Source organism: Annulohypoxylon truncatum, assembly GCF_022578515.1.
Source record: "Annulohypoxylon truncatum strain CBS 140777 unplaced genomic scaffold F4807scaffold_7, whole genome shotgun sequence".
Lineage (NCBI taxonomy): Eukaryota > Fungi > Ascomycota > Sordariomycetes > Xylariales > Hypoxylaceae > Annulohypoxylon > Annulohypoxylon truncatum.
In genome coordinates, this window is record NW_025953793.1 from 849928 (window position 1) to 876296 (window position 26369).

Consider the following 26369-nt stretch of genomic DNA (forward strand, 5'->3'; position numbering starts at 1 on the left):
CAACGACCCCGCGAGGGATGCTCCTCTCACTCCCTTATTAACTTTTTCTATCGGCGGTCAAACTATCGTACATGTAATTCCTAATCTACCAACTAATTCCTAATCTATCCTCGCAATGTCAATTACTCGCGCCGATCTAGGGTTGTCGTGCCCAAATAAGGGCAAGTTCTACGTTTGCGACCAAGCAAAGATCCGGTTTATTGGCTGCTGTACCGTCGACCCGTGTGTAGATGGGAGCGGAAACTGTCCTCAGAGTTCTTTGGCATCGGCGACCTTCTCATCAGATCACTACGACAGTATATCGCCACAGAGCTGCGCTGCTCCTCATAACTCTAGCGAGTGGTATACTTGCAAGGCCGACCAACCACCGTTCCTTGGATGCTGCGATATCAACCCGTGCAGTAATAATGGATGCCCAACGGCAAACCTACTACCAGCAACCCTGAGCGACAATAACGGCAATGCGCAAGTCTTTCTCAACACAGGTACCCCTTCCGCAGGTTCTTCTGGGTATTCTCTTTCTCTGGGCGCGATACTGGGAATAGCTCTAGGATGTGCAGCGCTCGTCGCGATTGTACTCGCTATCCTAGCGTATAGATGCGGTTGGCTGGCAAAACGTAAGAGACAAGGGAAGGAGGGCGACGGAGCGGCAAGTCAGTACGGCGGTTCAACACGTGAGTTTACTCTCGCTATCTACGACTTCTTTCTACATCAGGCTAACAGGACAATAGCATACTCCCCTCATATGTCACCGTTCCAGGATGGACATCGATCAGGCGAGCCAAGCCCTGGATTCCCCAATTCTGGATTTGCGCCCTATTCTCCCACCCATAGCCAGTATCGCCACCCACAACTCTCACCAGCGCTATCAGATTCCTGGCATGGAGACAATAGACATGTCTCGAATACTTCCGAGTTGAGCGGATGGAGCTCTGTGTCGCCGGATAAGAAGCATCAGTCGTACGCCCCATTACTAGCGCCAGCCACAGAGCTTGAGGGCCGAGACACGGAACGCCCTGTAATTGCTGAGCTCCCTTCATCACCGGCAACGAATGTCCAGCGATGATCTTTCAGCCTAGCAACGGAATAAAAACAAAAGCAGTCTATCGTACCATGTATGGGCCAAAGCAGACCGGAGTTGGGAGTTGGGGATTACCAATCTGACGTTCTAAAATTAGTGTATATATGTAGGACCACGGTCCTCGTCAAGACGAGGCTACACAGGTATCTAGGCTCAAAAGCCTATCTCGGCAATCACATAATATTGCTCGTTCAACGTTAGTGTCATAACTTTCACGTGTATTGGATGAATTCTAGAATGATATCGGGTTATTTTCTGACAGGAATCCACTAACGGATGCCGAGCCCCCAGGATTTCCGGATCTCCAGCTGAGCTTCATTCTCAATTGGCCTGGCTCCCAGTGGCACTACCTACCTAGGGCTTATGTCAGTAGCTCTAGGCATACTAGGTGTCTACTATCTTACACTGGAGTCGACTAGAAGGGCCACCTGCAATTCTATGGCAAGTTTGAGTAAAAATGATCAAGTAGGACTACCGTTGTTTCACCAGCTTATCTAAGGATGGGCTTATTGAGGAGCAAAGATACCTAACCAGCCAAACGACGAAGTTTATCAGGAAAGATGCAGTTATTCAGCTAGGGGAAAATTCGTATTTCACCGAAGTCTACTCGAACATATGCAGGATCACCTTAGAAACTGACATCACGGAGCTCGAGAATAGAGTTGTCCCAAGATGTTGGTGAACAGACACAACCTAGCTCTAGAGCCATAAATCGTATTCTGATTTGCCTTCCATGTACCATAGGGAGACGTCTTCTTGTGGTAAACAGAGCTGTAAGATCGTGAGCCAGGGCGTACTTGACGATTCATCACATAAACCCCTGTCAGCCTCCGTGTTACACTCCGAGCTTTAAGAGCTAAGCGCATTAACACCAACATCCATACATCGTACGACGAACGACCTCACAGCGACTGTTGGTGTGAGGTGTTTCACAACGCCCAGGGTTGTAAATAGAACAGATAATTCTTGGATGAGCGTCCGCCGTAAAGCAACCTATTCTGTAGGCACTAGCTTAGTTGCTCTCAAAGACACTCAGCTCCCAATTGAGCCATTGACGAGTCAGAATATTTGGTGGGATTCTTCGATATTATACTGATTGCCGAATTTTCACGCTTTATGTCTTTCCTCTTACTTTCCTCCAGAGTGTATAAAAATGAGCCGAATATAACCGGAAGCGCCAACAACTTGTCGATTAGAAGCGTACATAGAAAAATATGAACCGTTCATAGCAACGAGATCTCAAAATGGGTTATTGTGATAAGGAGCAGAATTGAAGAGAACCTTAGGAGACAATTGGAGAAGGGATGTGAAGAAGTCAAGAGAAGAAGACAAGGGAAGAAGGTTATTCCAAACCGTTGTTTTGGATCGTTACGGAAATTCCAATTGGCCAATTGGAGATCGTCTCTTTTCTCATGTTAGGGCATATTTTGGGCCTGCAAACACATAGACCCATCTCATTGTATATTGAAGCGGTCAACCACGAACATCACATTACATAAACACCATAAAGAAAAATAAAAAGGAAAGATTACTACCTATTGCCCGGAGCGAGCAAGCAGCATGGCACCGCGGCAGACCGTCCTCCCGCTCGCGTACCGGGCCTTTTTCCTGATCATCGAGCCGACGTCCGCGCTCGTCGGCGCCTTCTACGCGCACTTCCGGCAGGACGAGTACCTGGCGATGACAACGCACACGTCTTCTTCTTCTTCTCCGGTGTCATTCGGCCTATCGATCATCATGTCGCAGCTCGCGAACCTGTACCTGCTCTTCGCGCTCAACGAGGCGCTGGTGCTGCGGTCCACGGGCGACCTCAGGGTCTGGCGGACCGTGCTGTTCGGTTTGTTGTTGGCGGACTTCGGACACCTGTATTCGATCGCCGCGCACGGCGCCTGGATGTACTGGGACGTGCGGCGCTGGAACGCGATCGATTACGGCAACGTGCCGTTCGTGTACCTGGGCGCCTCGATGAGGATCGCGTTCTTGGCTGGGGTTGGGCTGGGCGCGCCGGGCGAGAGTAAGGGCAAGAAGGCGGTTTGAGCGGAGTGCGGTGGTGTGTAATCGTCAAGTTGATATCGGTCTCACTGGTTCAGGTAGGAGCGACCATGCCAAGCATTGAGACTGCAAAGCTGTTACCATCCTCACCCATTGTATCTACCTACACTACCTACAATATGTATCTGCAACAATCATCACGAACAAACTTCCGAGGCCATCACAAAGCCAGCTACTTTAGCTATCCCCATTTTTATGCTATTTTCCAACTACTTAAAAAGAAAGCTCCGATCTCTCGGTAGGATGAAATACCGCCCTGACGATATCGGGGGTTGAGGGGCATCGCCTTATTCCCCCTTATCCCGACGACTTGAGTGGTGGGAGATTCGGCAACGCCCTATCGGATTAAACCATGTGAGACAACACTGAAGAAAAAACGGGCGGGTTCCGGCATTAGTTTCACGTTAGGCTCGGAATCTCATTCGCGAGCTACGAAGTTGAAGCGGTGCCACTGCATCATTGATTATCCCGACGCGAGCACCATACTAAGGCGGGATGTCCTATTGCGGATAAAAGGATGATTCAGTGGCTTTTATTTTTTTACTTTTTGGAGTAATGCCCCTTAGCTTGGTAGCTTAGGGGGAGGGGAAACAGGGGGGATAAAGAAGGTGGGGGAGTTGAATGTCGCTTTCATACACGCACACATATATGGATACATTCCACCACACATAACCCCTCCTACATATGTAGATACCTAGAATTCATACACTTTCATACAAAGTGTAACGTACTTAATCCTAACCTCTACATATCATATCTGTAATAATAGGCGTATCATAAAGTATGTCCAAATACGACCAGTACGAGGGCTTCCAGGTCGAGTCGCCCGCGACCTGGACGACGTTCAAGAAGAACAAGTTCGTCACGAAGCCGTTCGGCGACCACGACGTCGAGGTCAAGATCGAGTGCTGCGGCGTGTGCGCCAGCGACATCCACACCATCACCGGCGGCTGGGGCGACCAGAAGTTCCCGCTCGCCGTCGGCCACGAGATCGTCGGCAAGGCCATAAGGGTCGGGCCCAAGGTCACCCTCATCAAGGAGGGCGAGCGCGTCGGCGTCGGCGCCCAGTCCTGGTCCTGCTTGGAGTGCCGCCAGTGCAAGAACGACAACGAGACCTACTGCACCCAGCAGGTCGACACCTACGGCGCCGTCTGGCCGGATACCGGGATCGTCACCCAGGGCGGGTATTCCTCGCACGTGAGGACGCATGAGCATTGGTACGTTGTTTTGAACCGTTGATTACATACCTACCTACCAGCCCTACCTCAGGTTTATAGGTAAGGTATACGAACACGCCACCTTCGCTAACACCGCTTAAAAAAGGGTCTTCCCCATCCCCGACGCCCTCCCCAGCCACCTCGCCGCGCCAATGCTCTGCGCGGGGATAACGAGCTACAGCCCGCTGGTGCGCAACGGCGCGGGCCCCGGCAAGAAGGTCGCCGTCGTCGGGCTCGGCGGGCTGGGCCACTTCGCCGTGCTGTTCGCCAAGGCGCTGGGGGCCGAGACCTGGGTGATCTCGCGGTCGCACAGCAAGGAGGCGGACGCGAAGGCCATGGGCGCCGACGGCTTCCTGGCGACCGCCGACAAGAACTGGAACAAGGCGCACCTGTACACCTTCGACCTGATCATCAGCACGGCCAACAACTTCGGCGAAGGGTTCGACCTCAGCGGCTACCTCGCCCTGCTCGACGTGCACGGCCGCTGGGTCAGCGTCGGCCTGCCCGAGGAGGCGAACCTGAACATCAAGCCCCAGGACCTGATTGCGAACGGCTGTCTTATCGGCGCCTCGCACCTGGGCAGCAGGCGCGAGATGCTGGAGATGCTGCAGCTCGCCGCCGACAAGGGCATCAAGTCCTGGGTCGAGACCGTGCCGATCAGCGCGGAGAACTTGGGAAAGACGGTCCAGAGGCTGAAGAAGACGGATGTCAAGTATCGGTTTACGATGGTGGATTATGATAAGGCTTTTGGTGCGTGAGGGGAAAAGGGAGGGGCGAGGAAGTGAGGATAGGAGAAAATTAGAAGCGGGCATTCGGATACCAATAGTATGTTGGGCATAGTTGGGTACTAGGTAGTTAGGTCCTGCATCTGTTCCGGAGTCTGGGAGATGCTGCAATAGAGAGAGAATCGTTACGTTCTATGATACTGTTAGTGAGTCTGGCTAGGGTTGTAGTATAGGAGCAAGGGGGGGAGGCAAGGGGTTGGGGACCGGTTGGTTATTTGATAATGGGGGTCCTGTGAGGCTTGATGTGAGCGGTACCAACATATTCACCCCCTTAACTAACACAAGTCGGCGGCTAGTGATTAGAGGGCCTCACATCCGCAAAATATTAGTTCAAAACATTGTTAGTACAATTAATATAAGGCAAAAAAAATGTAAAACTAAGTAACTTCCGTTTCATCAACTCATTGAGATGGTTCATAGATCCAACCTACTAGCAAGTATCTCTTTCAAGCTCCGGCTGCTGACTTGTGCCAGTCAAAGGGATACTCTGATTCCTAGCATGGTAAGCATATCAATAGTATGCCGAGGATTATTTCCATATGAAAACAAATGATTGAATCTATCTAGTCTTCGAAAAGAGTCATTGTCACTATTATCACTGAACGAATCAATTGGAGGAATATGCAGGTGGACGCTTACTGCAGCAAGTGGCGTGACGAATTAACCAGCTACCAACTCCCATTGACGCAATGTTATACTTTCACGCGATAGTAGGTCATCATTGACGACACGCCTCAAGTATCCTCAGATGCCAAGATCATACCATTGACACTGTTTTGAAGAGTGATGGCGGCGCAAGTAACCTCGGGGATTATTCCCTGAGGCTAGATACCTTGTAAGTGTGGCCATAGACGTTTATAATGGCTATTCAACCCATTATGCTTATTTTCTAGTCGTAAAGCAGCGATGGTGTAGGGCAACACCGCAGTCACTGCTAGAAGACTCAATATGAGTCTAGAATCTTGATCGTCACCGGCATAGACCTAATTTCAAGGGTCATATCTTTTTTATCCTCCAATTGCGTGGAAATGCGATAGTAGCTACCTAGGAAAGGAATGTTAGGTAGCAATTTCAAGATATATCTCTTTCACAAGCCATCGTCCATCGTTGCTCGTCGTTGCAGAGATAGGAGCCGGGAGTATGATACGGTGCGACGCTAGGAATTACTTCTGGGATGACCGGCGCCGCATGACAGTAGGTAACACGCGTCCGGTAAACCCAGGCGATCTGCATCGGGTACGGGCATTTCGAGGTTTGGTATTGACTACGGGATGATGCATATACACGTACATGCGCGGCGCGATCAATTGGACTTGTGAGACTGGTCACAATGATTCCACATGCCGGTGTGGACCCGAATAAGTTACGGCCCGAGTAATAGACCACTGCCGTCGTTGGAGTTGAGCTATCATTGATCTTGTTGGCTACCGGATCTCGGGTCCAGGAGCTCGGCCCGTACGGCTTAGCAACAATCTTCGACCGTCCGGAGTAAATGACGTTTCATTACAATATTATATTGCGTCCTAAATACGAGGCCTGGGTTAGCGCTTCCATCGTACTACGCCCTTCAAGCCTGCTCCATGAGTAAACCGGCGATTTTCACCATTAGAAACAGTAGAGATGACGACGTTACAGGTCACAAATATTCATATAAGAGCGTGGATAATGACAATGGTATGTGACAAACTGAGACTCACACCGTAGTGGTAGGTAGAAGTTATGTTGGTGGCGGCGGTCGTAGTTGTGGTGGCTCACCTGCTCACAAGAAGTTGCCAGCTTGCATGACGAGGTTGCAAGAAAATCTACCAGTCCACAACATCAGTATTACTACCTGAGGGGGAGTTGAGTTGTTCTCGTGATAATAATGGATTGGAAGCTAACTTGTTGCTGATATCTCATATTCTGCACGTCGAACTACGCCGGTTTCGTTGTCAGCGCCAAGGGGCTTCTGCAGATCACACCTTAACCATTGCAATGTCATCAGACTTAGATCAGTTCCAAACGGAGCAAGTCGTCATTTGCTGCCTCGTATGTATCCACTAGTTGTGAGTAGGATAGTGGAAAGGAGCAAAATGTGGAAGTTCGGTCCTTCAGCAATGTGTTCGCGAGGATATATACTCTTTAATGAACAGAGTAAACTGAGGGAAATTGTAAGCCTCGCGTTTCTTAGAAAGCCGTACTCAAGCTTGTTGATTTATGACACTTACCATGGACGCCCCGAAAAGAGTCGAGTTTTCTGACGTGGGAACATTCGGCTTCGAGCTCGAGTTCCTAGTATACCTTAGCGAGTCCAACATCACGCAGCTGAATCCCAAACCAGGGGAAGCTAGCCAACCTTTCCAACAGACTCTACAAGAGCCATACGACTTGGCCAAGCGCGGCAACGGCGATCATGAACTCCATATGAAGAGATTACATCATTTCGGAGTCGAGATCGCAGATAAGTTGACTGAGGCTGGAATACCGACAGCCTACCGGGAGAAAGGCCATCCTAAAGATGACGACGCACCTAAACTCGACCAAGAAGATGCGAGACTGGGGAGCTTCGACGAATTCCGCTATAGCTCCTATAAACAATGTACTATCGTGCCGGAGGAAACGATGATATGGACAGACCCAAAGAATGGGAAACGTATGGCTGTGAGGCCCGAGACCGAAGACGGACACTTTTGGCTCGGTTTTGAGTTTGTCAGCAAGGTATTTCGATACCGTGATTTCGAGCCTATGAAATTGGAACTCGAGACCGTCTGCAAAACGCTGCGAGCGAAGTACTCCGTCAGTATCAATGCAGGGAAGGACTCAGTACATGGCTCCAGTCGTTGCAGTGTTCATGTCCATTGGGGAATCAGTGGAAAGGAATATAATCTGCTAACCGTCAAGCGGGTTCTTACCCTCATGTGGGTAACAGAGGATAGTTTGATGGACCTACATGCTACCTGGAGGGGGGATGCGAGGAAATATGCTGCGCTGCTGCAACACGGGACAAACATGGCAGTTGATAACACTTCCAAACTCCCAGACTGGATCGACAACCTCGACAATGGAGATTGGAGACATGAAATGGAACAAAACGTCCCAACTGAAGTTCGAAATTCTCTTCACATGAACAAGGCAAAGATCCAATGGATATGGCGCGCAGAGACAGTGGACGACCTCGTAATGCTGGTGGGTGAGGTAAAAAAATCGCGCAGGGCCTCCGTCGCCATCACTGAACTTTTACCGGCGGCCTCTGATTTCGCAGGAAAGGTTCGGCGTAGCCAGTTGAATACGATCGAATTTCGGCATATGCAAGGTTCACTGAACCCGGCCCTGACCACCGCCTGGATTGATGTCACTGCTTCTATTATGCGTCGATGCATTGACTTGTCGGCGCAAGAATTCAGAAGTTTCATTGAGGATGTCTCGACTTGCGTCTCTGATAAGAACCTGACAGTCTACTACCTGTTAAACAAGCTAGGTGTTGGGCGCGAAACGTGCAACGTGTTTAGGAGCTTCGACCAAGAGTACCTAGATAAGGAAGCTGATTCGAGGATTTCAGTCTTTTTGCCTGAGCTATAGGGGATGTTGCCTTAGAGCAGCTTGTAACTAGTAAAAGTCATTGGTATTTCAGATTGAAGCTCGGAGGGTACCTACGTGTAGGGCTGTTCTGTGGTGTAAGTACAGCTCTGGGGAGATGACGAATGTTATGCATACCGATTTCGCTATTATTTATCTCTTTGTGAATGGTGATGTTGTGGGTATTCTGCTACCTCCCCGTGGTTTTTCTAGTATGAGCTGGTCTTAATCAGAGGCTATGACCAAGAAGGGTTGGCCAATTTACACCTAGACGCCATCCGAGAATATGGAGTCAAAATCCCAGAAATAAGAGATCATACGCTCAGGATCTAGCTAACCGAGTCCTCGATCTGGAGGCGGCTATATACGACAAAATCCAGTTTCTCGTGGACGATGAGATTAAGGCGACGAACAGAGCGCCATTCCGCCGACACGAATGGCGGATTGTGGTACTAGAAGAAGGGGAATATCAGATGACAGAACTCTTCCCTGAGCGCAAGAAGAGGCTTTTCAGGAAGCACCGACGACCATCGGCGGTGAGCAAGTTTTTCATTGTACTCTGCAGGGAGCAGGTTAAGACAACGAAGGAGAACGAGGGCTGCCAGCAATTCGGCTGTCATACCAACTCGTGATGCGGAGTTGATACCTATGTAAGAGACTCGGGGGGCGCGCAAGGACCGCAGTAAAAAGACCAGTCGAAAGTTCGACACGAGCCGGGAATCCATCATTCGCAATAAGATGAATGTCGAAAAGACTGATTTGGTATGACGAAGAAACCCGTACTTACCTGGTAGTTACCTATCCATGCTGTCAGCCTTAACGGATCTGATATTTTATGTTTTATGTTGAGAGGATGAATGAGTGAGAGCTCGCGATCCTTTGCTCATAGACACGAGCGACTCCCTTAAATGACGCCTTATCGGTGATCCATCTATAAGCGACAAGGAATGGTTCTAATCAAAGCAGAACCAGCAGTGAATTCGGAAATTGTATCGAATTGGCTTGGCCGCTGGAATTTTTCCGTGAATGCTCCAATGGTTACAGATTATACATCCGTCGAAGCCCTGGTCGTTGTAGTATGCAACGCCAGCGGGAGTTGGGATTCGGCGGGAATGTTAGTACGAGGCTCAGCAAACACAGAACATGTTCGCATTGGTTGAAGTCCTTGTGTGCATTGAAACTTCGCGGAAATAGATTTTCCCATTCCTCACATCGGGAGTCCGATGTGGCTGCTTATGGATATGTAGGAATGATATCCTATCATCTTACCTACATATGTACATAGATTGAAGTTGGTAAGATTCCTTTATCAATTCTTCTATCCAATGCCGAATCATTAAAAGTTTGAAACAAGGGACACAACCTTAAAAGAAGGGTCCTTCCACGTGCAGAAACACAGTTCTGCCCTGAAACAATAGTCTAAATACCTACTATGTAGGTACCTAGATAAATAAGTGTAAGAGCATATTATGATGTAAGATGCATGCAATGTACGGGTTATTCATTGTATTCAATTCTTATATACTAGGTACCTACCTATTGAGCACAATTTATGCTTGAGTTTTGACTGTCCTATTAGCAGCGCTACATTTAAAGTACGTGATCTCATTAGATGCCCCATGATGTTTTTTTTGGAAGAAACAACCGGGCTTCGTCATAGGTGGCTTTTGTGCTGCAAGTCAGACGAGTTGGTGTGTACAGGTCCATGGACCGGGATCCCCGACTTTCGCTTCAGCCGTAGCTGCATCAGCCCGTCTTTTGGGAAAGAAAGAAAGAAGGGAAAAAAACTTAATTTTTTATGGTCTTGCTTTAGGTACCTATTGACCACTCCACCGCCTTCCAGACAAGTAGGCGCGAGTCGATCCCAACTTAAAGCAGGATGATAGGTAAAAACCGCGAAGGGGAAAAAAAGATAGAAAAGTGGGAAATTCTAGAAGACGGTGTACTTAGTCAGGTACAATGCTGGATAATCCTGCAAAGTTCTTCCATTCCGCCCTCATCCGTGAAGAACTAATGTGATTCAATTCTTTGACTAGAGACCGTACATAAGACTAGAAGCTAGACTAGAAACGCTATGCAAGTGTCCGGTGCGCCTAGATTTTAGTCCCCCTTTCCATTTGCGTCCGTTCATGTACTGTTATGTCTGACTCAGGAGAGGCAAATAAAGGAGAACGGGGACTCATAAAAACATAGCGTGTATCTACATACTATCGACATACATACACTGTACTTACATATAGTACGTGAAGAGTGCGTGTGGGGTTCACTGGTTTAAAAAAATTTACCCTATGTATCCTTGCTTTATTGTGTAGAATCCCGGGTAGCAGGTACGTTGACATTTAAGGTAACTTCCCACACCAATTAAACAGCGGGTGCTGGCATTTGAACATTTCGCCGACCAGCCACAAAAAAGATTATCGACTTGCAATAGTTACTCCTACAACCTTGGACGTTAGGAACTATACAGCTTACATTCTTTCGCCATACCGGCGCATTGTTTACTTCACATCCTGTCCGTTCATTGAACCTCCCTCATTCATTTCCACTCCGACGTTAGATCTATATTATTATTATTTCTCATTTGCGTTTATTATTATTTTATTCTTTATTTCGTTATTCCTTCCCCGTATTTATCGTTCGCTTCTAGCCGATCACGTAAACAGTTGAGACCGAAACACGATCTAAGAAGAAAAAAAATCTTACTCCAGCCAGTCGATCATAAGCACAGCTTACCTTCGAACTACGAAATCTCTTTGGCCATTGCCATGGTCACGTCCACCTCCGACGGTCCTCTTCCAACTGGGCCTCTACCCACCATGTTCCACGGACCCTCAACATCATCGAACGCAAGTTCATACTCACATGACACCGGCATGGAACCCGGTGATCAACACGACGCTACTAGATTGTCAGCTACGAACCCGTTCCGAAGAGCTCGTCATGGGAGCACCTCTGGCGATTCCCTCAAGGGCAGGATCCGGCGTGCATCGCTATCTCTCAAAGGTATCGTTCTCCGTGAACGCCGAGGATCAGAGTCCGCTGCCGATAACAACGAATTACGCCCTACCACCGCACATTCCACCTGGCATAAGTTACGACAAGCAGCCAGCTTCCGGCACACACGAACTTCGTATGGTGGTCACGGTACCTTAGAGACCATCTACTCCCCCCTACAAGCCGAATTTCCTAGTCTTCCTGTGCCCGGCAATGGTCTCGAGCCTCCCATCATCCCCTGGCACACGGGTGCCGCAGCCAAAGCTGCTGCTGTATTACAGAACGAATCGCTGAGTCACGCACGCCATTACCATGAATTAGTATCTCTTGCCGAATCTCAGAACGATCGCGAAAGTGGGATCGGAATCACATTTACCATGTCTACATCTCAAATCAACGAGCCCGCGGAAGAGAGTGCGCCTATAATCAGAAAAGATTTTATAGTTGAGCTGCCCTGCGAGCTTGCTGTACAGATTCTCTCTTACTTGGATGCTGCTCAGCTAGCAACGGCTAGTAGAGTATCTAAAATTTGGCACGGTATGATCCAGGACCAACACGTCTGGCGTCTATCTTTCCTCAGGGAGAAGACGAATACCTATGCTACCAGCCTACCAGTCCAACCCGGAACTGGTGCTGGTGTGCCTTCGATTCGCCCCGGAAATGATTGGCAAAAGATCTACAAGGCGCGACAGGAGCTAGAGAAGCGGTGGAAGTTGGGGAAGCAGGCTCGCGCTATCTTCCTTTATGGCCATACGGATAGTGTTTATTGCCAGCAATTCGACGAGTATGGATCATTGTTCTTTCATACGTCATTTTGTCCAATTCATTTTACTAACGGTTGAACAGGAACAAGATTATCACTGGTTCTCGAGACAAGACTATTCGAATTTGGGATATGCACACTCTGCAATGTCGTCTCATCATTGGACCGCCGCGAGCTGTCAATGATACTTCGATCCTATTCGACCAAACTGGCCATCCTACGCACTACGCCTTATGTCCTGACAATCAACAAGTAACTGCATCAGTACCCGTCACCGTCTCATTCCCGATCCACCACAGCGCATCCATCCTCTGCCTTCAGTACGATGACGATATCTTGGTAACCGGCTCTTCGGATTCCACCTGCATCATTTACAATGTACGCGCTGGCTATCGTCCTGTTCGACGCCTCCAGTTTCACACGGCCGCTGTTCTTGATCTGGCATTCGACGACAAGCATATCGTGACATGCTCCAAGGACTGTAGTATCTGTGTGTGGGACCGATCCACTGGTGCTCTAATTAAACAGCTGAATGGCCACACCGGCCCCGTGAATGCGGTGCAGCTACGGGGAAATACTCTCGTGTCCTGCTCTGGGGATTTTACCGTGAAGCTTTGGAACATCGACAGCGGTAGGGTGATCCGCGAACTCGCGGGTCATACTAAGGGTCTTGCCTGCAGTCAATTTTCTGAAGATGGTCGATATGTTGCTTCCGCCGGAAGCGACAAAGTTATTCGCATTTGGGATGCCAACACAGGCGAATGCCTTCGAGAGATACAGGCACATGAGAGCCTTGTCCGCAGTTTGCACATTGACAGTATTAGTGGCCGTCTCGTTAGCGGTAGTTATGATACCGATATCAAGGTTTTTGATATGGAGACTGGTCAACAACACCTCGATTTCCCCGGTTGGCATACTAGTTGGGTACTCAGCGCCAAATGCGACTACAGGCGGATCGTCAGCACCGGACAGGATGCTAAAATTCTTATTATGGACTTTGGTGCCGATGTTCCAGATATCAGGATGCTCGAGAGCGCTCGAAAGCCTGAAATTGGATCTGAAATCCGCGACGCTGGTTACGCTAGTTTCATATGAGAAGATGAGACTGTTTTAAGGCTGGGTGGAGATAATATGTAATCACGATCAGACGTTTGAAGCATCGCTTTACCAAAAGTCGTCCTGCACAATTTTGGCAGTTGAACGGCGACGAATTGATCTTACGAATTTCCTTTCGATGACACTTTCCCCCTAGATCGGTGGAGTTTCGGGAGGGTTCTCCTTTTGTGGTATGGAACACGGACGAAGCAAGGAGATATTCACTTCTACACTTTTCTTTTGTGCATCGAGAAGCATAGCCTGGCGTCTTTACACTCCTCACGGGATAGCGGAGAGACGGTCGTATTGTAACTTTGCACACTTTTATCATTTGATCCGGCTAGATCCTACATTATTTGAGGCAAGGAAAACAAAAAGAGGAAGGCCTAGATCAGGAGTTCGGATTTGCTGCTTGCAATCTTGGTATTAGAGGCATTAAGATTATTTTCTAGCCCTCATTATCTTTTCAGCGGCTCTATTTTCCTAATTGCACACTTGGTGCGCCGCATATAGATCTCAGATGCATTACGGATCTCGAGTACATAATGAAAAAATATTTAACACGATTAAAAACCAATCCTCATTTATGATCTACTGATAGGTTTAGTAGATAGTAAGCCTAATCATTGATAATAATATTAACTTCCACATCCTTCTCAACAAGGTATCGTGAAAAGTCATTATTGTGCAAAAACTTTTAGGTCAACTTTGATTTCAATTGAGATCTGCCAACTGTGTTTAGTATACCTATACTACAACACCATCATATTTCTAGGTAGGGGTTATGGCTAAATCTCAGTTCAAAGACAAGGCTTCAGCTGAAACATGAGATCAGACCGAGCTTTAGTTCGTACGTATATATATATATGTATAGACACATCTCACATCCTAACTTTCATTTAACCCCATATGAGTTAGTAAAAAAGGTAGTTAGACCATCTTGACGAACCAGCTACGGCTCATGCTTCCATTTTCAGTTTGAATTGAAAATTAACCAGATTTTCTTGTTGGGCTAACGTAGTGACTAAGCCTATCCCTTTAAATTTCAGATCAGTTGATATCAACTTCAATCTCACTTCAAGCTCATGGGAGGAGTCACAAGTGGAAAAATAGGCAGTCACATTTTGCTTGGGTTGTCTACAATCCCAGATCCCAAGACCGGTGGCTCCCAAACCCATTCCAAAATACGCTTCCAAACGGCAGGGCCGTCGTGTTCCATGAAAATTAACTCCTGTAGCCGGGCCCAAGCCTTCTCGTCTATGGCGGCGTCGAATCCAAACCACCGCATCGAGTCGTGCAGCCGCAACCGCGCCGTCTCGGCGTCCTTCTCCGGGTGTCCCTGGAACGTTAGAATCGTGTTACTCCTATTCAACAAACACTGATTACCGTGCGCTAGCTGGGTAAATGACGTTGGCGGCACAGCGACCTCGCGCCTGTGGTGCTGCTGTAGCTTAAAAGACCCTACGACGGTTGCCTCGGGGAAGAACTGTCTTCCCGCCTCCGTCAATTTTATGGTAGCCACGCCCATCTAAGGACCTTTATTAGCTTCTAAACCGTGTTATGTTTACTATATAAAACGTAATGGAATGAGCTAAAGCAAGGTAAGACCCGGGACTAACTTCTGGATGCGCAGCATCAACGACCTTGCCGCCGAAGACTCGCGAAATGGTCTGGTGGCCCCAGCATATGCCCAGGACCTTCTTCTCCGGGAAGTCGGTCACGAGGCGGCGGACGAACGCGTGGACGTCGAGGATCCACTGATGCGACTTCCGCGGATCGACGTTGGATCCGCCGAAGACGATCAGGTCGAAATGTGCCGGGTCGGGGAACTCGCCGCTCTTGTTGGCCGGCTCGTAGAAGGCGAGCCGGGCGTCGGGGGCGACAGCGCTGATGGTGCGCTCGTAAGAGGCCCGGATGGCGGGGAGCAGGCGAGAGCGGTACGAGTTGAGGAGGATGGCGATGCGGATCGGTCGTTGCTGCGGTAGCTCGGCGCCGGGCGTCGCAGAGGACATCGCGTGGACGCTAGCTATAAAACAGGAAGAGCGGGTATCAATGAAATCATCCAATTACTCGAATCAGGCATGTCTGTTGAAGACTGGTTATGCCGGTTTTGAGCGTTAGGCTTGTCGTTGAAGACGTCCCAGTTTCGACGGGTAAAAAAATAACGTGTGTTGTACGATGTATGTTCTAAGGACAGTTTCCAGGTTTATTTTTACGGCCAGCAAAGCTACGAGAATTGGCATAGAACCTTGGAATGGCCATTGGGCAATCGGCGTCGGCATTGACCTGAGCTGAGGTTTCCGTGACGGAACTAACCTGCGCCACTAGAGTCCATTTGTGGTAATTCATGGGTCTTTATCGAATGCCGATTGGCTAACCGGCAGGAAGCTTTGAGCACTATGAGGACCCGGGATCTGGGGCAAGCTTTAGCCGCCCTGGCGCTATTTCTTAGTTGCCGGATTGTCGTTTGGAAGCTAAACCCAAACAAGGGGTTAGGTAGATGTAAGTGCAGTTGCTACTTGACGACTGCAACTTCTTCACTTCCAAGTTGTCTACCTAGGTAGGTAACATAGAGTTTAGTTTCGGTTGCACTTGACGTTTAAACTGAGGTGCATAGTGGTATTTGATGCCTCTAGTATTAGATTCTCTATGTAGTACTTTCTTTTCTCAACTTCCTTATTTTTCTCTCTAGATATCCCAGGTTCTCTTTTCCCGGTTTCCCCCTAAACAAGAATCCCCAAGAAAGGAAAAGCAAATTACGCATGAATAGTCATTTCGTCGGCTTGCAAACGATAACCGGCTTTGGCTTCAAACATTGAAATCGGTCTTCTTACACCTACCAGCTTCCAAATTTCACACTGTCGCAATTATCGATATTCCTATACTATCTGAAAAATATAAATTTCTTGATAAGTCAGTGATATATATCAATACCATGTATCAACCCACCGACCTCAGTTGAACCTCGGTTGAACTGGGGTTGGACCCCAGAGATAACTAAGAACATACCTAGCGAATCGCACGGGGAAACTACAGTCTGGATCTCGGTCAGGATGCTAAAATGATATATTACTAGATTTGGAAGTGAGCATTCAAGCTGGGGCATCGTATGAGAGCTCAGCAAGCCCGCTCTCACTCCTATGCGTCATCGTCAAACAGAGAGACCTGATTCTGCTAGGACTTAGCCAATTAGACAACTGGACTAACGGCACGGGCGGTACTACTGCGACTCTTAATATTATCATATCTGACGAGGCCGAAGTCTGCGAGCTTGATATGCGCCAGGCTCGATTAAGACGGAATCTAACGTGCAGAGGAAGGTTGGTCGCACAGAGCCACAGATTCTCGTTGACTGTAAACGTTGGCGGAAATGTCTCAAACGAATATGGTCCTGCCAGTTGGTTGCAAGAGGCAAGTTTCTAGTGCATCTATGGAGGTTCGTGAGAATACACTGAATTGATGATCGGTGAATTCTTGGGCTGCACTGCATGCGTTCTGCATGTAGACAGGCGACGAACGATATGCGTGAAGTTGGACCTCATCGCTTAAAAAGACGAGCAGAATCTGGCATTTTTGGGCCGAGAAGTGGAACGAAGGTTAACGGCCAGGAACCAGCAGACTGGTAGGTGGTAGCCTTGCCACCCACCGCACTTGGCAAACGTTCATCTACCAAGTTTTAGATATGTTTCGTGGGGGTCAATACGTCGATTAGGGCGCTGCTCGGGTCTTTTCATCTCGGGACTATCCGATAACCATGGTCAGAGATCTCCTTAAGCGTCTAGTGATGTACGCTGTACGTAATATCTACAGGATGGGACCTCAGTTCTGTTGATATCTACCTGTAATATATCCCACGACGATGATAGGCCGTACCCACCTTAGACGAAGTCACAAAATCTCCGCGGTCTCCGTTCTAACTACAACTTGGCGCTTGAATTCTGCAGTGACGCAGGATAAGTCTGTTCTGTACTGGCGCGCATGCGTGCCTTTGCGGAGTGCAGCCCTACCTACCGGGGGTATTACCGGTCACCCGGGTGCAAGGATCTTAGATCTTAGTGATATATCGGAATTGTTTATAGCGATCTCGAAAAAGGCTAATTTGATAGCTTAATTGACGCTGTTGCAGCTCGAACACAGCCAGAGAAATGAAGACCCCCTCGGATACTCCGCCCCTAGTATCTGGGCCGTCACTCGTTCCATCTCCCGTCTCGATCCTGGATCTGTTGGTCTCATTAATCGATGTGGATAGCGAATGACGAGTATAACCAACGTTCAGCAAGGATTACGTTCGAGCCCGAGGTTGATAGGCCCGGAATGCATAACACCAACAGAAGCAGGGTCCCGTATTCTCGCTCGCAGCTGTCAAAGTCCCATAAAAGGTTATGGCCCAAAGGTGAAACCAAACATGCGAATAAAGCTGGGGAAGAGGTTATACCATCGGGGTGAAATGGATATGTATGGTTGATGCAGGGGAGAAGATTTACCGTAAGTATACTGAGCGCTAACGCAAGCCATTGCAGATATATGCGGTGCAGAGTTGCATACTGAAATTGCTGGTACCTACTTTGGCTGGCACTAAAAGCAACGCATATCGGCCTACAGTCAGTTTTTACCGACTGATGCAGAATCTAGATGTTGTCGTGCAGACTGTTGCAGTCAGAGCCTCAGGAAGACTTACAGCGCAAGGGTAACCCTTGTATAGCTCTGACAACCTTCATCTATCTCTCCCAGGCTCGTGCTATTAGTCTGTGGCGGGAGGACCGGGTTGATTATGATGGACGGTATCGAAAATCCCTTTCGAGTGACCCTTTTGAGTGACTTGCTTCCCGCTCCTCCACTTCGGCCCCTTGTTCCCCACTCTCTATTGAAGTCCAGAAAGCCCCAGGACTCGCCTAAGTCGTAGACCATATTGGGAAGACAATGGAGGAGCTTCTGGAAAGAATGAATCGTATGGGTAGATAGTATTAGTCCCGACATGTTCCCAGGCAGAAGTTGGAGGCTGGTATCCTCGATTGTCCTCTCTTCACATAGAAAAACACAGTAGATGAACCCGCAATCTCATGTAGGCGGATAGTAGACGGAGAACTTGCCACCGTATAGATACTTTACTACCTATCTTGTAACCAACAACTTATATTTGCCTCATCAACGCGGCCACTCGATTCTCCATTCATCATTCATCATCCCCATCATCGCAGTATCGACCACTTATCTTCGTATACTCATATGTACCCCTAAATAGCTTCGCGTGTCCTAGCTAGAACGCCAGCTGCAGGAACGGTTCCTGACACATCTTCGGGAGGCCGCACAAGACCTGCATCGCTACCAAGAACACCGGTTCCTTACCGCTAGGTTCAGCTGCAAGAATACCCAACAACAGAACAGTCTGCCGGCAGCCCCAAGCGGGGTATCGAAGGTATTCTCTACCCAAAGGCTCGCACAGAGGACTGATAGAAGCGGCGGTGAGAAAGGGGAGAAAGGAGAGGCCCGTGGCCGTGGTAGAGGCGAAAAGGAGGCAAGACAGAGACCTATATCGACGTCAGGCACAGATTCAAGATGACTCTTAACCCGATCTTGCCCCAGCCTGCCTGGGTTGATCCTCTACCAAGTGACCACATCTTTGCATCTGAGTCTCACTTTCGCAGCAATCCTGAGATAGGAGTCTTTGTCTTTTGTTGTCAAGGATTCAGCAACTGTCCACTCCAACTCAGCGAGTTTTGGGCCGGCGACGTGTCTCAGCAGCGATCGCGGCGGACAATGGACGACCAACACTGGTTCCAACACATGGCTGCGGATAGTGGAGATGAGGCTTTTGCGGTAGGATCATAACTCGATCCCCTCGAGATTGTATCGAAATATATTACTTACACTTGTATTCGCAGACCGAGGACCTTTATAACGACTGCTTCCCGGTTACTGACGCGAGTGCGCCATACGGTAGGAGCCAAACGAATGCCGTTGGTGTCTCAGCCGTAAACGTCGGAAGGGATTTTGGTCCGAGTCCCGCTCAACAGAATAAACCAGCGGGAAACGAGCAAATGTTTTTGCCAAACTTGCGTCTAGCAAACGGATACGCTCGAGGCTTCGGGGCCAATTATGACGCCCGCCAGTATCCTTGGCAGGCGTACAACAACACCGGAGCCAACCAAACCACCAACTACCTCGACTACCCTGACGGCCTACCCGACAACCAATGGCAACATAATATGCCCGTCTTCGGTGAACCATTGGAGGGTCCTCAGGTGAGCCCCAGCAGCTTCTCGTCGTCGATTCCGTCTTCGGCAACATCCGACGCTATGGCTGCGATGACCCTAGATTCTATGGCGGCACATAGCAATGCAATCGGAACTCCACGAGCGAATAACTCTGTCTCCGGCTCGGAAGCCTCTGGAAACACTTGGGCATCGGGTTATCCTCCTACCATTTCTCCCAAGATGCTGCGCCTCAACCCGTCGCCGACCCATACTTCATCGTCAGAGTCAATCCATACCAATATGCTAGCCAGCTGCGATCCCGATGTTGGCACATCTACTGGGAACCCTCCTTTCGGTCACCAGCTTCGCAGTCCGTTCAATCCCAATCGACAAGTCCACAAGCCACGTAAAGAACTTCCAAGCAAGCCAATGAAACCGCGCTCGTTACCGACGGCTCCTTTCGCATCAAAGTCGAGAGACAAGAAGCAAGCTCCTCCACAACTGCCCTCGGGGCAACTAGAGTTGCCTCAAAAGCCCAAGGTATCTCAGGAGATACAGGAACCACAGAGCAGCACAACATACGAATTCGAAGCTTCCCCTGTCCCTTCTTCCCAGGGAAATGGCGACATGAGACTAATTGAGGAAACTCGCTCTGCCAAAGACGAATTCCTAGTTAGGGCGAAGAGGGAGGGCTTGACGTATCGCGAGATCCGCAAGAAGGGGAACTTCACCGAAGCCGAGTCGACATTGAGAGGACGCTTCCGAACACTGACCAAGGACAAAGAGGCGCGGGTGAGGAAGCCGGAGTGGCGAGACAACGACGTGAGTTTCTCAGTCGGATAGCGGGCTACTTTCAGGTTTCACTAATCGGGTGGTTATAGATCCGCCTGCTCAAGAAGGCAGTCCGAAAGTTATGTCGCGGCGAGGATAGCATGCCGACTAAAGCACCATGGGGACAGATCTCTGAATACATCGTAAAGAACGGCGGCTCGTACCAGTTCGGCAGCGCTACATGCCACAGAAAGTGGAAGGAGCTGGTGGAAGAGGGCAAGACGGGAATGAAGTGAGCTCAGGCTGACTACTTGGTTATCACAATAAATGGGGCCGGACTGAGTAAAGTATGCGTGTTAGCTTTGAGTATGTATGATAGGGGCCTACAAACATGTGTGTATTATGATTTGGGAGATGTAATTAATGGATGTAGAAAAAGCAAAGGACAGGTGTGTACTTACAACGACGGGACATCAACATAGGGCCTTGCTATCTTAGGTAGCAAGGAGAATACAATAACTGCGAGCCAACCCTCTAATCGGATTTTTAGTAACTATTCACAAATCCCATGACTGTATTTGACTGTTTGTTAACTTCTCCTAGGGAGGCAAGCCAATTCCTTTAAGGACATCGAGTAACGTGCTAGGATCTTCTCTTAAAGCATCCCATTCAGCTTGATTCTTGACAAGCGCGGTGCCAGCTAGAACCGTTCCATTGAGCGATACTTGACCAATATCTTCGCCGGTCTTTTTCTTGAGCATCACACCCTCCGCTGTTCTCGGACACAAAGCCATAATACTGCTCGTCATTGCGAAGTTGTAGCTGATCTGGGCCTCGCCCTCGCTACGCACTTCTCCGTCCGGATAGACGGCCTTCACAGCGTGTCTGTACAGTTCCAGGTACGCACCATGCCTCTCTTCGGCGCTCATATCTGGACGCATGCTCGTCGTAAAGACATTGAAAGGTAGCTGTTTTCTGCTAAGCCCGGCGAGCGTCTCCGCCAGCACGCTCCATTGGCTGCCATGTTCTACGTCTTCTAGCCCGTCTCGCATACGTTTGATAGATAGCAGCTGCAGATGCCGATGCGGCTGGCTAGCTCCGGAATGCGGCCCCGAATTGAAGAACGCGAACAGATCCTCACCGTAGGCCTGGATGCAGGCCCACGTCGCGTCTATATCCTCCTTCTCGAGAACGTGCGTCTGCGGCTTGAACTCCTTGGTAATGAGGATGAAGTGCTCCGGCACGATGGCGAATTTGTTCAGGACTAGTCTGTGGGATGGTGGCAGCTCGGCAACGAGCATAGCTGGGGTGGGATTCTCGAAGGGATTGAACGGTTTTCCATTGGGTTCTTTGGGTTTTGGCGCTTTGGGCTTGAAGGCGAGAGAGGGCGCATAGCGAAGCTGGAACTATACGGATGGGCAGTTAGTGATTGCTATAGTACGGGTCAGGGGGGCTTGATGAGAAATATGCGGGGCTTACAGCAATAGAACCGGCCGTCAAGACGGCGGCTTGTGTCGGGTAATACGTTACGTCGCCGTTGACTCGCGCTTTATCAAAAGCTGCTTTGACGAGTGCTGGAAGGTTCGGCGGCGCGACGGGGCGGGCCATTTCTGCCATTGTAGCGACTGTCGTAGTCTAATTAGGTTGGCGAGAGGTTGCATTGAGTCCAGTTTGTTACATCATCAGCACCTGCAAGTCAGTCGGAGTTCCGTACTTGAGATCCTGGTGTTCTTGCCAGCTGATACCAGCTGGGGACGCACTTCATAATCTCCAAAACGCCCCTCGGCATACCTAATTAAGCTTCTATCTCACAACTCAACCCCCTAAGCAAGAGGTTCACGGTGCAATATCTCATATCGCCTAGATACGTCTACTACCCTTGCACGATCGGGTAGATAATAATTGACGATCGTCTTACATACATATCTCCTGTATCTACGGTAGGTATAGCGCATGTGAACGTGAATGTAACCCACATCAACCGGCCAAGCTAAGAGCTCTTATCTATCACTCCGGACTTGAAGGGCGGGGTTAGCAATGGAATGCGCCGAAGATCGCAAGAGTACGCGACTATATTCCCTACTATACGGGTAGTGGCAGAGGCGATGAGTGGCTTGGTCAACGTCTCACAAAGGATATACTCCTCAGTTCATGCAACACTTACAAATTATATATCACCACTAGCAACTGAAATAGGTATACGGAAAACATGTCGACTGTAGATATCGGCGTCTTCATCCCCATCGGCAACAATGGCTGGCTCATATCCACGACGTCGCCCCAGTACATGCCCAGCTTCGAGCTGAACAAGCAGATCGTCCAGAAGGCGGAGGCGTACGGCTTCGACTTCGCGCTATCTATGATCAAGCTCCGCGGCTTCGGCGGCAAGAGCGAGTTCTGGGACCACAATCTGGAGTCCTTCACGCTCATGTCCGCCCTCGCCGCCGTGACTTCCAAGATCAAGCTATTCGCCTCGGCCGCCATACTCACGCTGCCCCCGGCGATCGTCGCCCGCATGGCCAGCACGGTCGACTCGGTGGCTCCCGGCCGGTTCGGCGTGAACATCGTCACGGGGTGGCAGTCGGCCGAGTACTCGCAGATGGGGCTGTGGCCGGGCGACGAGTACTTCGGGTACCGGTACGACTACGCGACGGAGTACGTGCAGGTGATGCGCGAGCTGTGGGAGCGCGGGTCCTCGGACTTCAAGGGCGCGCATTTCAAGATGGACGACTGCAAGCTGTCGCCGCGGCCCCGCGACGGCGGCGGCGTCAAGATCGTGGCGGCGGGCCAGTCCGGGCGAGGCGTCGAGTTCGCGTCGCAGCTGGCGGATTATAATTTCGCGCTGGGCGCCGGGATCAACACGCCGACGGCGTTCGGGCAGGCGACGGCGCGCCTCGTCGAGGCGGCGGTGAAGACGGGCCGCGACGTCGGCTCGTATGTGCTGTTCATGGTGATCGCGGACGAGACGGACGAGAAGGCGATGGCGAAGTGGAAGCTGTATAATGAGGGCGCGGACGCGGAGGCGCTGGCCTGGATGAAGTCGCAGTCGTCGAAGGACGTCAAGGCCGACGCGCACTCGACGGCTAAGAGCCTGGAATTGCCTGAGGGCGCGGTGAACCTCAACATGGGCACGCTGATAGGCAGCTACGCGACGGTGGCGCGCATGCTGGACGAGGTGGCGGGCGTGGAGGGAACGAAGGGGATCATGCTTACGTTTGACGACTTCCTCGCGGGCGTGGATGCGTTCGGCAAGGAGATTCAGCCGCTGATGAAGAGTAGGCAGGGCAGGGTGTAAGGGAGAGGTGAGATGGGATATGATTTATGGGTGATTCGGGCCGCGCGTGGTCGGCGGTGACTAGTCAAGTACCCGAGTAGGTTGGGTATGTTGATGATAATTTTATTACATTAATTCTTCCCTAGCTTTCAGCATTTCCATCCGGATGAAAAGATCCCTTCGAACAAGTGAGTTGTATGTGACTCTTGAATGAGTAGGTACCTGAACACTTTCCGATTAAGCCGACATCTCCAAAACTTGTGCTGCTATAGAATTTGCCGCCCTTGGAATTGTAGCTTGTGACTCTCTCGCATTCTCTTATGAGGAGTCGCAATTTCTGTTACACGGCGTACTGTCTAGGTCGCCTTTCATTTTAAAGTAGCAATGGTTCGACACTCTGTGGAAAGCATAGATCAAAGCGTCCTGAGAAACTCCAAAGATTCTCGAATTTCGAGTTGTTTGCTTTTAGCGGTATTTGCTTCTTCCTGAGTGAGGTCAGTGAGGTGAATGAACAAACTGAAACCTCACCAATGAAATAGGGACTAAAAGAATACCTAGGTAGGAATTAGAAAAACAAAGTTTCCGAGCTCCCTTAGTGCAGGTCCAGAATTTCTCCACGGAACAGAGCCGATCTACGTAGCCGCCCGAACGGGCCTTACAACCAGGCAGGCACGGCCTAAAATAGCAGGTGGAACCTCCTACTCAGTAGGGCTGTGCCTTGGTTGCAATGGCCCCCGCGCGATCCGACTTCCTAGCGCCGATGAAACACGGACCCTCGATTATTTACCATGCATCACCCCCCAATTCAGGGGAAAGCGCACTAAAAAAGTTGTTTCGAAACACAACTTGGCAGGTCAAAATATCCAGACTATCATGCTAGATCATTCTACAGCTGATGCATACTCTCTTCTGGTTGGCCATGAATTGGAGATGGAGACACCACCTGTGGAGCAGTATAGAGGTTAGGATCGGTGAGTAAGGGGAATGAATTGAGGCGACTAAACAAGATCCGTAATTTTGCTTGTGCTATGGCGTTGTTTCATGCAGGCCTGACTGGGCCATGTTGGTTGGCCAAATGCTTTGCATCATTAGGACATGTTAATTACCAAGATATCTATCTAGGTACGGTGTGATCAGATTCGAGAACTGACCTAGAGAACTTTTCTTGCTTTTTGAGCAGATATCGGTTGTGCTCAGCGAAAAGCTTTGATCCCGAATTACCTGGACAACCTTGTCGAGGGGTGGTTCTGGGCAGCCCGAGTCGGCTTTCAGTAGGTACGTTTGGTAGATGCGGTTGGTAACCTGTCTATGATCGAGCATCTACTCGTCTGCTCGTAAATATCATCGGTTATTTCCATAAAGCATTAGTAAAAACGATACATATATACGTAGACATAAATTATAGAAATTTGGTGGTTTAGATCGGAGCCGAGATTGCCCAAGGATCTCTTTACGGGGTAGTTTTGACTGGGCATGGCAGCACCGCGTGTCAAGCATATTACATAGCTGCATAGCATGCAGTATAATTCTGATATTAACATGCCCAGCATCGCACCACAGAATACCTAGTGCGGCACGATCCTACCCATCCTGCTTGGCCTTAATAATTGGCAAATGCGTTCTTTGATCGATTTAATCAGTCGAATCGTATCGAGTCAAGGGATTATATGTAGTAGTACAAACAGATGCAAGTTTCCGCCGGTACGAAGCTTAGTTTGAGCTCGAGAAACGAGTCGTCCAACGACATGCTTCCGTAAACCGCTGCTGTGCTCTGATTATTATCGGAGTAGGGACAAGGGAGCGGGCAGTTAGGAATTATCCAGGAACGGTGTAAGCCACTGGCTTAAGGTTGCAGCCCCTAGGCACTATCGATAATCATAGCCGCCCCCCAGACCGATCATTTGAAATATGGGATGGAGGGTTCTTGCGAGAGCCTTATATCTAACATCACCTATCACTGTCTAAAAATTCAACTTCCCGCGTGGCATTATCTCCCCGTCTTTTGAGGGGTTTCTAGTGAAGTCACAAACAACCGATGTACTGTACTGATTGTAAAAGCTCTCAGTGCCTAAGTATTTCCATGTACCTACCTAGTATATAAAATTTCGAAACCATAGTACAAAGAAACGTACCCAATTGGGAGCTGGATTTCTGTATGCCGCGTAATGATAGGCCACAAACAAATGCGGATCGCTGAGGATCGCCATAATCCCTGCAGGGTTTCCTGCAGGAACGTGGAGCACTAGCTGCCAATGACGAAATGTTAGTGATGCGACTACCACTAAATGTGATATTGGCAGCTCGTAATGTTGCACTCCAAGCCTTTGGGTCAGCTCTGTCAGCTCCTATCGATTTTCCATATCACCAACACCAATAGATACCTACAAATACTGTATTCTCGATCGGATTATCCACTACCCAACCAACCGAACGAAAGATGAAGATCATGTAGTTTTGTAGACAGGCGAAATAACCGTTAGGGGATCTATTCCCTTGTCGAATCGCTACCGTGTAGCTCAGTAATTTGCATCTTGGCAATTTGAGTGGTTTAACGCCGCTACTTTGCAGTAGTATGTGGGTATACACAT

General features: G+C 49.4%; 9 protein-coding genes across 9 annotated transcripts; 7 read left to right on the plus strand and 2 right to left on the minus strand.

Moving 5' to 3' along the window:
• Nucleotides 1-115: 115 nt before the first annotated feature.
• On the plus strand, nucleotides 116-1066 carry F4807DRAFT_457890 (uncharacterized protein; the record flags this gene model as incomplete). The annotated part of the gene is made up of 2 exons (XM_048001111.1): nucleotides 116-674; nucleotides 732-1066. 2 exons carry the CDS (start codon nucleotides 116-118, stop codon nucleotides 1064-1066), a joined length of 894 nt encoding a protein of 297 aa, XP_047856914.1.
• A 1234-nt stretch (nucleotides 1067-2300) lies between these two features.
• Nucleotides 2301-3704, plus strand: F4807DRAFT_369859 (uncharacterized protein). Its single transcript, XM_047995667.1, has one exon. The coding sequence runs from the start codon at nucleotides 2642-2644 to the stop codon at nucleotides 3116-3118; it is 477 nt and encodes a 158-aa protein (XP_047856915.1). The 5' UTR covers nucleotides 2301-2641; the 3' UTR covers nucleotides 3119-3704.
• A 31-nt stretch (nucleotides 3705-3735) lies between these two features.
• Nucleotides 3736-5497, plus strand: F4807DRAFT_415945 (GroES-like protein). Its single transcript, XM_047997087.1, has 2 exons — nucleotides 3736-4350; nucleotides 4457-5497. Exons 1-2 carry the CDS (start codon nucleotides 3917-3919, stop codon nucleotides 5106-5108), a joined length of 1086 nt encoding a protein of 361 aa, XP_047856916.1. The 5' UTR covers nucleotides 3736-3916; the 3' UTR covers nucleotides 5109-5497.
• A 1846-nt stretch (nucleotides 5498-7343) lies between these two features.
• Nucleotides 7344-8693, plus strand: F4807DRAFT_457893 (uncharacterized protein; the record flags this gene model as incomplete). The annotated part of the gene is made up of 1 exon (XM_048001112.1): nucleotides 7344-8693. One exon carries the CDS (start codon nucleotides 7344-7346, stop codon nucleotides 8691-8693), a length of 1350 nt encoding a protein of 449 aa, XP_047856917.1.
• Nucleotides 8694-10984: 2291 nt separating this feature from the next.
• F4807DRAFT_415984 (WD40 repeat-like protein) lies at nucleotides 10985-14195 on the plus strand. The gene is made up of 2 exons (XM_047997088.1): nucleotides 10985-12468; nucleotides 12531-14195. The coding sequence occupies exons 1-2, from the start codon at nucleotides 11456-11458 to the stop codon at nucleotides 13540-13542; spliced, it is 2025 nt and encodes a 674-aa protein (XP_047856918.1). The 5' UTR covers nucleotides 10985-11455; the 3' UTR covers nucleotides 13543-14195.
• Nucleotides 14196-14278: 83 nt separating this feature from the next.
• On the minus strand, nucleotides 14279-15789 carry F4807DRAFT_415986 (class I glutamine amidotransferase-like protein). Its single transcript, XM_047997089.1, has 2 exons — nucleotides 15162-15789; nucleotides 14279-15070 (listed from the first exon to the last, which is right to left on the minus strand). The coding sequence occupies exons 1-2, from the start codon at nucleotides 15552-15554 to the stop codon at nucleotides 14660-14662; spliced, it is 804 nt and encodes a 267-aa protein (XP_047856919.1). The 5' UTR covers nucleotides 15555-15789; the 3' UTR covers nucleotides 14279-14659.
• Nucleotides 15790-19098: 3309 nt separating this feature from the next.
• F4807DRAFT_457896 (uncharacterized protein) lies at nucleotides 19099-20989 on the plus strand (the record flags this gene model as incomplete). Its single annotated transcript, XM_048001113.1, has 4 exons — nucleotides 19099-19359; nucleotides 19425-20558; nucleotides 20618-20799; nucleotides 20941-20989. The coding sequence occupies 4 exons, from the start codon at nucleotides 19099-19101 to the stop codon at nucleotides 20987-20989; spliced, it is 1626 nt and encodes a 541-aa protein (XP_047856920.1).
• Nucleotides 20782-22420, minus strand: F4807DRAFT_370205 (HIT-like protein). Its single transcript, XM_047995668.1, has 3 exons — nucleotides 21987-22420; nucleotides 20969-21913; nucleotides 20782-20845 (listed from the first exon to the last, which is right to left on the minus strand). The coding sequence occupies exons 1-2, from the start codon at nucleotides 22122-22124 to the stop codon at nucleotides 21107-21109; spliced, it is 945 nt and encodes a 314-aa protein (XP_047856921.1). The 5' UTR covers nucleotides 22125-22420; the 3' UTR covers nucleotides 20782-20845; nucleotides 20969-21106.
• F4807DRAFT_415991 (pyrimidine utilization protein A) lies at nucleotides 22321-24432 on the plus strand. Its single transcript, XM_047997090.1, has 2 exons — nucleotides 22321-24266; nucleotides 24336-24432. Exon 1 carries the CDS (start codon nucleotides 22717-22719, stop codon nucleotides 23800-23802), a length of 1086 nt encoding a protein of 361 aa, XP_047856922.1. The 5' UTR covers nucleotides 22321-22716; the 3' UTR covers nucleotides 23803-24266; nucleotides 24336-24432.
• The last annotated feature ends 1937 nt before the right edge of the window (nucleotides 24433-26369 follow it).